Source organism: Quercus lobata, chromosome 10 (genome assembly GCF_001633185.2).
Source record: "Quercus lobata isolate SW786 chromosome 10, ValleyOak3.0 Primary Assembly, whole genome shotgun sequence".
Lineage (NCBI taxonomy): Eukaryota > Viridiplantae > Streptophyta > Magnoliopsida > Fagales > Fagaceae > Quercus > Quercus lobata.
The window spans coordinates 9,068,055-9,080,814 of record NC_044913.1 but is presented as its reverse complement, the minus strand read 5'-3'; the positions used below and the strand labels follow the sequence as shown (position 1 = coordinate 9,080,814).

Sequence of the window (12,760 nt, the reverse complement as noted above, 5' to 3'; positions counted from 1 at the left end):
ACCTATTTTTTCTTATTTTACATATTTACGTTTCAAAATTCCTTGCATTATATTACATATTTACACTATATTTCATTGCAACATCAATTTTCTTGATTTTTTTAATTGAATTTTTTTTTTCCATATGCAACAACTACCATTCACTCTCTCCCTTCATTCTCAGGATGTATAAAGAAAGAATTAAAAACTAAATAAAAAATAAGTAGTATCAAGGTAAATTTACATGGTTACCATAGCAATTATGTATTTTTACACAACTTTGCATCTACTAGTCATTGTATAATCTATTTTCTATCCAACTAATCTCATCTACAACACTGTTTCCATACAATATCCTGCTGTCACTGTTCAAATTTGTTTTCACGAGTCCCACAAATTTGTTTCTTTTGGTTATAAATTGTTGGCCTTTACATGTCTCAAACTTCAATTATGCTTTACTCCGAAATGGGCTTGCTCAAGCTTCCATTGGTGGTTTTACTTTGCTCGGTTTTTTCTCTTTTGAGTTTCGTAGCACTCTGTGATGCCTCAGAGCTCACTGTGAAGTTCTTGAAGACTCCCCATGCATTCTCAAATCTCAACTCAACCACGTTCGTCTTTGAAGTTCTTGTGGGCGGGAGTGGCGCTTGCACCAATTGTAATATCACTTGCAAGGTACGTTAATCTCTAGCAATAATTTGAGCTAGTTTTACTTGGCTTTTGTTTTGGGTACTCTGCTCTCTCTTTTTCTCCCTTATGAGTTTATATGTTTCATGGATCTTAAGTTAATGCAATGGAGTTGGTTTATCTAAAAATGTAATTAGCTTCCGTTCTATAAGGATGTAATGAGCTTGAATTTTCTTTTAGAGTTTAGACTAATCAAGAAAACAATTTGGAATTCAGTTTATTCATATGTACATATTTTTGTATTTTTCTTTAGTTGATAAGATTATTATAATGAATGATTACTCATATTCATCCTGGTGCCAAGCTAAATTATTGGAATTTTTTTTTTTTTTTGCTTTGTGTATGTGTTATGCTTTCCAACTCAATGGTAAGTGGGAAGTGAAGAAGCTGCATCATGGTTTGATTTATTGGGAAAACTTTGGTTTTTCTCTTGATGTTCATTTGGCTTGTTCCACAAAATAATAGGTTAATAAACTTGTTGGTGCAGTTGGATGATGGCTTTGGCCGCATTAATGCTTCTCAATGTGAAAATGGGACGGTTTTGTGTGAAGGCTTGCAGGATGGAAATCATAAATTTGAGATTTGCCCCAACGGGACTCAAGGAGTTGGCTGCAGTAGCTATAACTGGACTGTTGGTTAAGAACCTTCCTTTTATTCTTTTTCTAATTGCTACTATATTTTTTTCAATTACCACTCAACTTCAAATAAGACCTTCTTGCTTGAACGTCTTCAACAGTTATGTCTATGAAGAAATGTTTCCCATCCCATGCGCTTATATTGTGTTCTTCTTTGGTACCCAATTTCTAATTTAACAAAACCCATCTACTCAATTTTAAATTTTGCATGAACTGCATGTATTTTACCTTTCTATTTTTATTCTGAAGACTTAAACACGCCCCCACATTGAAGGTTAGTTTGACACTTTAAGATGTAACAATCCAGTCTAGCTTTTCTTGCATTCATGCTGACTTATATTTTGTCTGTACACTTAGCTGATTCATATTATACCTTAACTTTGCAGATACAGTCCCACCAACGGCAAATATCACCGCCTCAACTGATTTCACAAATGCTCTGAATGTTTCTATTAATATATCTTTCAGTGAGCCCTGTACTGGTGGACGAGGTTTTGTATGTTCATCTGTGAATGCTTGCAATGTGAGTAGGTAGCTAACAAACATGTTAAAAAGCCTTTAAATTGATTTTATGTTCTCTCTTTGATTCTTGCATTATTCTAGTGTTTCAGAATTGTGGTTTTTGGTTGATTTGTCTCAACCTTGCTATTATTGAAGTATGGCTTTGGTTGATTTGAGAAATATAAAATGGAGTTCTCTCTATTGTAATGGAGTCCACATACAACAAGCAATAATGGTGGATTATCTCCCTAGTCAAGGATTTATTATCAAATCTTTTAAATAAAAATATTTTATAATAACACTGCTTGAAACACTTATCAATGTATGATATAATCATCTTTTTAAAATTTTTGAATCACTGACAAATGTCTTGAAATTCCTCATATGGAACTGTCCACCATGTTAATTAGGTAGATGTGTAAATTGAATTCCATAATCTAGGTTCTCTGACTAGTTATGTTGTATAGACTGAATAATAAACCGAATTCTAACATTTTCATCACTTTTGGAAAACTCTTTACAGCTTTTGGTCGATGGTGCTGGCCAAGTTATGCCAAACTCGCTCAAAACTCTACAGCCAAACCTCCAATATTCTGTCCTTGTGAATTTATCATCCACTGCTCAGTATGGGCGAGTGATTTTGGTAATGGATAAGAATTTTTGTACTGACAGTGCAGGGAACAAATTTGAAAGAAACAAGAATTCTAATTTCACTCTGCATTTCGGTGAGTAGTTTTTATTTCAGCAAGAGTTATAAGTGACATGTCCTTTCATATCTATTCTTGTTTTTATCTAATTGATTTTGGCAATTTTATCATATTAAAATGAATAATCTAGACTGTTTATGTAGCTGACCTTGTCTAATTTGATTGATTGATTGTTGTTGTTGTTGTTGCTGCTGCTGCTGTTGTCAATGTGTTCTTTACATGCTCTGTTCATTAATTCTACAGATAGACGAAGTATGGTTGTCAACTTAACTACTCATGTTCCCGAAAGGCAACTTGACGTTAATGGTGAAACTAGACTGGTGCGAGCAACTAATAATTGTGTTAAACTAAGGATCTGTTTGACCTTTCTAGTGCCAGTTCTCAACTCATCTGCAGAAATTTTAAAATCTCTTGAACCGAAAATTTTATATTCTCTCCCAATGAGTCGGGGCAAGCTTCTTCCTCTGAATGTCAGTAAAGATGATCCTGGGCATCGCAGATTTGAATTTATGGTCAGATGGTTCTAACTAACTTATTTTATTTTTCAGCAATGAGAATAGAAGTTGGTTCATAGGTTAGGAGCCTGTTTAGCTGTCCTATGAATTTGGAATGGCTCATTTATTTATTTATTTTATAATATGTAATGCACATCATCATCTTGAATGGGGTCACTTGGAAACATTGGAGCCATTAATTGTATTGGGAAAGTTAAATCATTTTCAAAATACTTACATGGTTGCACATCTTGAACTTTCCCCTAATATAAAATGCAAAAGGGTATTCATTGTCACATAGTCATTATTGTACATCATATATACACACTACAAGCTTCATGTTTGAAATGTAGACTTCCTTAAAAAATATGAATATTGCATTTGAAATTGTGGACGTAGTGTGTACAAAGTGTACATTATGTGTGTGTGAGAGAACATTTATAGCTATTTATATCTCTAGGACCTATTTTTCTCATACCTTTTCTTGCTTATTAATTTTCACTCGCTACTTTCAGGTTGCTGGATGTATATCTGGCATGGCTATAGTCACAATAAGAATTGATGAAAACTCTATAATAAACAGACAAGGGATTCCAGTTTCCCAAGCTGATCTTATTACTTTCCTATTTGGTACGATTGACAATAGTTTACAAGTGTTACAAGGAGAAAATAAATCATTTGTTTGTGGAAAGCTTAAGGTGTATCAAAAAAAGAAAAAAAAGAAAAGAAAAAAAAAGAGATTATATGCAATTAGGAAAGCTTTATATTTAAATGTGTATTTGTTGGGTGTTTCCTCCTGATAGATATAATTGTGACCTTCAGATTCTTTGAGGCCTACTGTAATGTTGATTACACCTTCAGATTCTCTGATGCCTGATATAAGGTTAAGTACACCCCCTTCTCTGGGGCCTGATGTAAATTTGACTACTCTGTACCACATGAGGACAAGAGAACACAACATCTCTGTGTGGATAAAATTCATGGAGCCTGTAGTTGACTTCGACCATTCTAAAATATCAATCACAGGAGGGGAATTAGTGAGGCAAGTCATTTCTGGTTACCTTTGTGTCTATATATATTAACCAGTACATGAACACATACATCACATACACAATGAACCCACACACAATTGAGAAACCATGATGATGACCTTTTTACATACCATTTGGGTTCTTGATGGAAATACCATTTCAATAAGTATGGCATATTTACTCTTGACATCTTTTCATTTTTGTTCCTTTCCAATGATAGTTATTACCATTTTCAGCTTTGAAGGAGAACAAAGTAAAAGAAAATATGCTGTAGTGATAAGAGCATTCCATGACCACGATATTGTATCTGTCAGTGTTCCTGAAAATGTAACTCACGATGTTGCTGGAAACAAAAATCAAGCTTCCAAAATTCTACTAGTAAGGCCATGTAAGGGTTCTCACTCTTATCTCTTGTTGTCAGCTCAATTGTAGTCCAACAACTATGCCCTAGATGACACTTTTGAGCTCTTTAATTTTCTTATTTATTTACTGATGTGAGGTTAAAAAAATATATGCAGATTCTGTGCCCATAATATCTAATGTAATTTCTACGCTTGCAACTGCTTCATTTGTGGCGACATCTATTGCTGCCGGGCTGCTTACGGCTTCAACTGCAAGCCTTTCCTCTATTGGGACATTTTCTCCACCATTTTCTTCTGTTTCTGATCCTGCGAGTAATCTTTTTGTATGATATCTAACTCATTTGAACTGTTATTTCATTAATTTATTGTTTATTTATACCATGATTATATGTAGCCTTTTGACAATCAAGAAAAACAATTAGAAATACTGTGGAACAAATTGACCCTTTTTCCTCCTCCTGTAAAAATAATTTCCTTGATATTTTATACAGAAAATCAATATATATATATAAATAAAAGTAGAGCCCTCATATGAAAAAACATGAGGTTTTGCGAAGTGGCATATTTTATGCAAATAGAATTGAAATATTCAAATGCCACATCAGAGACAAGAACAAATTAAATATTGACTTTTTGTTTCATTTAGTTCGATGTTGCAAGACTTTTCTAATTAACAAATAAATATTCTTTGTATAATTTGGTTCAATGTTTCAAAACCTTTTGTTCCTCACACATACACACAATACTCTTTGCATTTTAATTCACCATGTTCACCTCTTGCACTTCTACCCCTTTATATATTTACCCATGGCCCTTCAGTACTGGAGCTAGGAATTTAACTCATTTGAACTATAATTTCATTAATTGATTATTTAGTTATACCATGATTATATGTAGCCTTTTGACAATCAAGAAAAATAATTAGAACTATTGTGGAACAAAGTGACCCTTTTCCTCCTGTAAAAATAATTTTCCTTGATATTTTATACATAAAATCAATCAATATCAATATATATATATATATATATTTATATAAGCAGAGCCCTCACGTGAGAAAGCATGAGATTTTGCCAAGTGACGCATTCTATGCAAAGAAAAAAATTGAAATATTCAAGTGCCACATCAGAGACAAGAACAAATTAAATATTGACTTTTTGTTTCATTTAGTTCAATGTTTCAAGACTTTTCTAATTAACAAATAAATATTCTTTGTATCTTTTGGTTCAATGTTTCAAGACTTTTTGTTCCTCACACGTACACACAATACTCTTTGCATTTTAATTCACCATGTTCATCTCTTGCACTTTTATCCCTTTATATATCTACCCATGGCCCTTCATGCCATCCCATGTCAAATACACATAAACCAAAAATGATGTTATTTACCTTTAATCTTTCGACGATACCTACCTTTCTCTAACATTGTTGTCTCATCTAATTCTAACCCATATGAGTTGGTTACAACCAAGGAATGGGGGCTTGCATTTTATATTGAATGACAACGGCAATTACGATTTTGATGTAAAGGTTGAACGTTGTGAATTTGTGGGTTTTGTAAATGATGTGATTAACTGTGAGTGTTTGGGATATATATATATATTTTTAGAATTAAGGAGAAAGAGAAAGATACATTCTATATCAACTTTTATTCTATAATATTCCTCTAAAGTTTTTTTTTTTTTTTTTTCTTATTACTTCAATTGAATAATTATAATGGATCCGTGTGTACAATTTATAATTCTTGCTTTCTATGATGAACTCATTTCTAATAAAGCTCTATAACAATTACGCTATAATACATATACAGCATTCTCTAAAACCATCTTACATAAAACATTACAACATTATCCATGCATCGCACGGGTAACTTACTAGTTTAATATATAATTGAGCTCTCTAAATATTTTCATTGTTTTGACACTTTTGACCATGTTATTCTAATATTGGCAATTTGGATGTGAGAGAGAGAGAGAGAGAGAGAGAGAGAGAGAGAGAGTTTACCAAACCTTATATATGGTTTTTGGTGGGTAGATTAGTGTAACATACTATCATTTAAGTATCCTATAAAAATAACTTATCAAACCTTATGAACTGCATCATTCTTGTAGAACTAACTAGCATTTTTCCTTTTCTCTTTCATACAGAGAATGGCAGGCCATATTCAGGTTTTTGCATTATCTAGATGGTTGGGAGTACCACTACCAGTGGAGTATTATGAATTTTCAAGGGGTATGAAATGGAGCATTCCCTACTTCAGGCTTCCCTGGGAAACTGGGCGCATTCACTTAAGTGCTCCTGCCAACTCACATCCCATCAGGTCTAAAATTCATGATTCAGGAATTTTCTCAGGTGTGCAGCATAAGGCTATTCCCAAATCCAAGTTTTTGAATGCAGATGAATATAAAGAACTCGTTAAGGTCTGAAACTTCTACTTTTTTTGTGATTTTCTTTTGACTTCTTTAATCATACAATGAATAAAATTTGTGATAGAATGCATTGTACACCTGCAGAATAGTGGACCAGACCCTGTTTCGGATGGGTAAGTTATGCGGCCTCTTATTTCTATCTATTACATGCACTTGCATATGGATTTTAGAGACAGTAAAAAAAGGAAATATTCAATTCAGATTTTTTTTTTTTTGCTCAAAAAATATTTAATATAAATTAGAAAAACTATGAAAGTGATAAAAGAATATTTTGTCAATTTTAAAAGAACTATTGAATGGAAATTAAATAATTCTACGAATGGACCATTTGTTATGCTAGTTATTTAGATGTAGAATTTTGTGTAGGTTCTATGAAAAATTAAAACTATTCATGCTTTGAATTATTTCAAATTATTGATCAAACCAAAAGGACAAACTTGATACTTAATTCCCTATTATTCATTTCTGTTTAATTCGAGAATTCATCATTTGGATTTTGAAGTGCCATAAACATACTCATTTATTTTTCAGTGTAATATCTTACTAGATTTTGTCTTGTGTAGGTGGGAGGATTTTAGTAGAACCATGTTTTGGTTAGCCATAATTGGTGGCAGTTTAATACTGCTGCATTGTTTACTCCTTGCCATCCTAAAATTCAGGAAGCAAAGGCAGAGGGGTTACGGAGTACTCGCATTCCCAAGATTTGAAATATTCCTTGTTAATCTTGCAGTGCCTAGTATTTGTGAGGCCTCTGCTGCTCTAATTAGAGGTAACTTGAAAGCTTGTTTCCTTCCCCAACATATGAATCCTTAAATATGCATTTATCATGCAAACTTTGAGTTTCAAAAGATAATTATGCTGCTAGCTTTTGTTTTACTAATTGCAAACCCCATATCAGCTTCTTTAAACTCATTACTTATATTGAATTCATTAATCAAGGAATTGCCTATTTCTCATTATGATATGCCATAGAATGAGCTATGTTTTTTTTACTTTCTTATCGAGTAATTTTTTCTACACTACTTTCCAAATATGTGATGGAATTGTGGCCATGTTCTTGTCTTGTTCAGATATGTCTCATGGACTTAATAATTATCATATTGGATGGCACCACAACTGGTCTAGAGTCCCATCTCCTCACATATTTAAGAATTGCAATACAGCTAATGTTTCACACTGTTTGGACATTAACTCAAATCACTTCTCCGTGCATGACAACATTCATAGGCATAGTTATCTGACTGCATCATATCAGAGTTATGCAAATGTGTATCTATAACCAAATTCACATTTTCTACACATTTACATGCTCTTTATCATTGGTTTAATGCTAAGAACTACAGAACTACGTGGCTTAATCTTTTCTCACTTTTGTGAATTAAGGAGGAACGACATCAGGGATTGTAGTTGGCATTTTGATTCTGGTTGCTGTGTCTTTTCTACTACTGGACTTGCTCTGGTTCCTTTCTACCGGTATTACATTTGCAAAGCGAGTTCTATACAAAGAAGATAATCAAGTGATTCAAGTAGGACAGGGAAATCCCAGAATAGCCCAAGTAACTTTGGGTCCTGGTAATGAAGGCCGGTGGACATTGAACAGGAAACAAAACTCTGATTGCCTAACCATGTTAGTGCCTCTATTCGAAGATTTAAGAGGCCCCATTCTCTCTATCATTGCCCCTGATGATGAAGCTGGAGAGGGTTCTGGAGGCACTAACTTGGCTCCACCGAGTTCAGCACAAAGTATGTCCCATTCAACTAGTCCAAGTCGTATTCCCCCGACAAGATCAAGTACCGTAGCAACTCCGGCAGTCCCATTGACATCTAGCACAAGTGCTCATACACATGGTGGTTATCAGATCATTGCTCGTGATGACAAAAATGAAGAGGTTGAGGTTTCTGGGGGTAGTGTTCCTACACATGCAGAAGCATCTTCTATCCAAAATCTATTTATGCAACTTAGAATATACTACACATTGATTGAGTCTTTGAGACGCGTTTTGCTAGGGGCTATGGGAGGTGCCTATAAGAATACTTGGTCTTCTACGATTCCCGTTATAATCTTGTTATGCATCACTTCTTTGCAGCTCTTCTTCCTTGTTCTCGAGAAGCCATTTATTAAGAGACGAGTTCAATTGGTTGAGATAATCTCAGTTGCCAGTGAAGTATGTTTATTTGCTCTCTTTTTGGTTCTCGTGGACAAGGAATTGTCACCCAAGCAAGAGACTATAGTTGGAGTGTCCATGCTTGTACTTTTCCTGATGGGATTTTTACCACAGATTGTGAATGAATTGTATGCTTTGCGCAGACAGATAAAGCACCTAGACACAACTGAAAAGCGTTTTCGAACCGGTTTGAGGATAGCTTCATTTGGAATTCTTCTGTTTTTCATCTCACAGGATTCTTTGGAAAAGATAGATTTTTTTGGGGAGAATGAGCCTAATGACATTGGTGGTCAAGGGGGTGAAGAGTCGACTAATGACACTGGTGGCCAAGGGGGTGAAGAGTCAACTAATGACACTGGTGGCCAAAGGGATGAAGATACTAATGCAACTAAAAGGAACAGGAACTCTGGGAGAAGGAACAAGAACCCTAAGAACAAGAATAGGAATAGGAACAGGAACTTAGAAACTACTGTGCCAGAAAAATGATGGTTAAACCAACTAGTAAAGGCTGTTACAAACTATTTGGGGATTGCCTGAGATAATTTGAAGATGGCAGCCAGCAATGTGACCTATTAGAATTGTTATTTGATTTATTAGGTGTTATCTTAGTTGCTTAGTAAGTTGTTATTCGATAAGCATGCGTGTAAGGCTTCTATAAAAGCCAATGAACATAATTTTGGATTATCAGAATGTTTGTGAGAAAAATCAAACTTATATATGCTTGTTAGGAGGTCCTGGTAACCCCTCAACGCATAACCATAAAATTTCTTTGACATTTACTTTTCATATTTCTCTCTTTTCCTCACCATATCCAGATCCCCACGTGGGGAAAAAAAAAAAAGGTGCAGCTTGCGCCCAAGGTGGTCATAATAGAAGAGAGAGGAGAGAGAATGTTTTAATAATCTATATATCTATATATATCTAAGTTGAAGAGTAGCAATTATTGTTACTACACTCTTGTTGAGCCACTTCATCCGCCACATCATTAGTCTTTTTCATATTTATTTTTTAAATTTAATTTTTTTTACAATATTAACTATATAAATATATTGACTTTACAAATTCATTTTAGGCGGTTTTAGCTTTACAAATTCATTTTAGGCAGTTTTAACTTTACATATTCATTTACTTTAATTTTGATGTTATAACTAAATAATAAATCAATGAAATGTCAAAACAAAAGTGTTGTCTACATATATTCCTCTTAGGCAGTTTTAAATTTAAATATTATTTTGCCCTTTTATCTTCCTTATTTTGGCTCTTCTTATTTTCATCATCTTATTATAAATTTGCCACTCGATCTCTTCCATTCTATGCATATTTTTCCTATACAAAAAAGGCTCTCTCTCTCTCTCTCTCTCTCAATTTTTTTTTTCACTTTTTGTTGGATTTTTTTTCCTTGCATTTCTACCTTAGATTGATGAATGTTTGTGTTTTTTAGAATTCTACTTTTGATTGCTTATAACTGAAAAATGAAATCAATGAAGAATAAAAAATATTTTAAAAAAGATTTCTATAAAAAATGTATTCACAAAGGTCTTGCTTAATCATTGATGTTAGAAAAGATATAACTTGATAGCTGCCATAGGAGGATCTCCAACTAGAGGTGTGTACCCTTATTGTCCTATTTTGACTAATTCATATGTGTTTTTTTAATGCAAATACAACACTAAATACTTTTAATGAATGGTGTTTGTTGTTGATCTAATTTGGAAAAAAATTCATATTATAATATGTTCTATTTTGTGTTTGAAAGCTTGGATTTGTGTGAAAACACAAGAGCTTGTTCAGACCCCCAAATAAAAATTATGGCTAGATTGCTTTTACTCTTACTTAATCAAAGTGCGGAACAAGAGTAAATGTGCGCAATGAACAGTTACTACTCTAGTTTATAAACACGAACAACAAACAGTAAAAGTAAAGCATAAGATTAAGGGAAGAGAGATACAACTACAAGATAACACCAAGACATGTTATCGAAGAGGAAACCGAAGATCTCGGCGAAAAACCTCTCTGCCGCCCTCCAAGCGGTAAATCGATCCACTAGAGAATAAAGTTGGAGTACATGAATAACAAAAGACCCTCCAAGCCTAATCTACCCAATGTACTTGAACCCTCCAAGCTCCTGCTACCAACTGACTTGACGAAGTCTTGTCTTCTCTAGCTCTCCGGATCACGCAATATGCTCGATTGCATCTGCCAAGCCTCACCGGCTTCTTTTGGCAAATCCCCAAAACTTCCCAAGCTCCAAAACACTCTCTACACTCTGAATAGGTGTGGGTTGTGTTTGGGTACAAATCTCCTCTTAAGGTATGACAATGGGAGAGGGAAGGAGAAAAGGCTAGAATGATTTCTCACTAGGGATGAGTAGCTTTCTCTCTAAAATATGGGTGTGTATGTTGTAGAAAACCTATCTAGGGTTTTTCTCTTTGAATGGCCTCCTTACAATTTATGGGTAATGAGGGTATATTTATAGTATGGGTGAAGGGTAAGAAAGTCACACTTAAAAATTCTTCAGGCAAAGAGTTTCGTGGGTATCTCGCGAGAAGGCCTTACCCGCGAGACACTCGCGAAATCCTTTAGGCTGGCATGACTCTTCAACTTCCAGCATGTGCTTCTCACGTGGCTCTTTTGTGGGTTAGCTTCTCGCGAGCTTCTCGTGAAATCCACTTGTTCTTCAATTCATGCTCGATTCTCCACCAACTTAATACTAAACCTAATACAATAAAATCCCACAAAATACAAGAAAAAAAAATTAAAGCAATTGCAACACTTTTTATCATGGAATAAAGTCAACATAAAACATAGTGGTAAATCACAACTTTACAATCTCCCCCTTTGGCTATTCCGTGACAAAACATCCTATAATAAACTCTAGACTTAAACGTAAGTTTGGGAACAATGGCAAAACTCACTCACACCTAAATTTAGAAGTTGTGATGAACTTGGAACATATATACCTGTAACCTGAAACACTTGCACAAAACACATTAGACCCTCAAGGTAAAGCAAGTAATAAAAGGACAAGTATAATGTAACAAGTAAATTGTGATCAAGTAAACATGATGTGAAACAAGTGAGCAACTTGATCAAACACAAAACAATATTGTAAGGTTGAATTTAATCAACCATTTTGTTGGTTTTATTCTGTGCCAATTTGCTTGTAATTCAGCATTTAAAAACCTTGTATTTAGGTGTGAATCATGTAAGGGTAGTGTGTGAAAGAGTGTGTGAAAGAGTGTGAAGAAAAGCTCAAGAGTGTGCACTCAAGCAGGGCCTCGCAATTGGATCTCGTGACTGGCGAGTCGCCAAAAGAGGCACATGTGTGAAGCATGTAGGGGAGCTGAAGAGTCATGCCAGCTAGAGCACTACAGGACAAAACTTCCAGTTTGACCAGGCAGTTAGCTTGCGACTCAAACTCGCGACTCATTCCAGTCGCGAGCTCGAGACGCCAAACAGCTCTATTTGTTACAAACCTGACCTTTCACATTTCAAACACACACCAGTATAAATACCCTTATACCCACATATTGTAGAAAGTTTCTAGAGAGAATTTTGAGAGAAAAACCCCAGAGAAAAACAAGATTAACTCATCCACAATCTTCATCATTTGATTCTCCAAATTCCTCTACTCTCATCCTCTCCATTGTTACATTCTTGAGAGGTACATTAGCCAAATCCTTATCTTTGATGAAAATATGCATATACGCATTGAAAAAATAACGGATCTATTTCATTCGTTATTGATAATATGTTCTATGTAAATTACAGAATAT

The 12,760-nt window shown here is 34.5% G+C and overlaps 1 protein-coding gene across 2 annotated transcripts; it reads left to right on the top strand.

Annotated features, from left to right (window-relative positions):
* Positions 1-264: 264 nt before the first annotated feature.
* LOC115962482 lies at positions 265-9,702 on the top strand. 2 transcript variants are annotated; one of them, XM_031081326.1, is made up of 13 exons: positions 265-651; positions 1,151-1,298; positions 1,685-1,821; positions 2,323-2,524; positions 2,750-3,018; positions 3,516-3,630; positions 3,823-4,042; positions 4,268-4,419; positions 4,550-4,716; positions 6,538-6,810; positions 6,904-6,932; positions 7,383-7,588; positions 8,203-9,702. In XM_031081326.1, exons 1-13 carry the CDS (start codon positions 412-414, stop codon positions 9,468-9,470), a joined length of 3,426 nt encoding a protein of 1,141 aa, XP_030937186.1. In that variant the 5' UTR covers positions 265-411; the 3' UTR covers positions 9,471-9,702. The 2 variants fall into 2 exon arrangements, with proteins under 2 accessions (XP_030937186.1, XP_030937187.1); XM_031081327.1 differs by lacking the exons at positions 265-651; positions 1,151-1,298 and having other exon boundaries at positions 1,755-1,829.
* Positions 9,703-12,760: the final 3,058 nt, after the last annotated feature.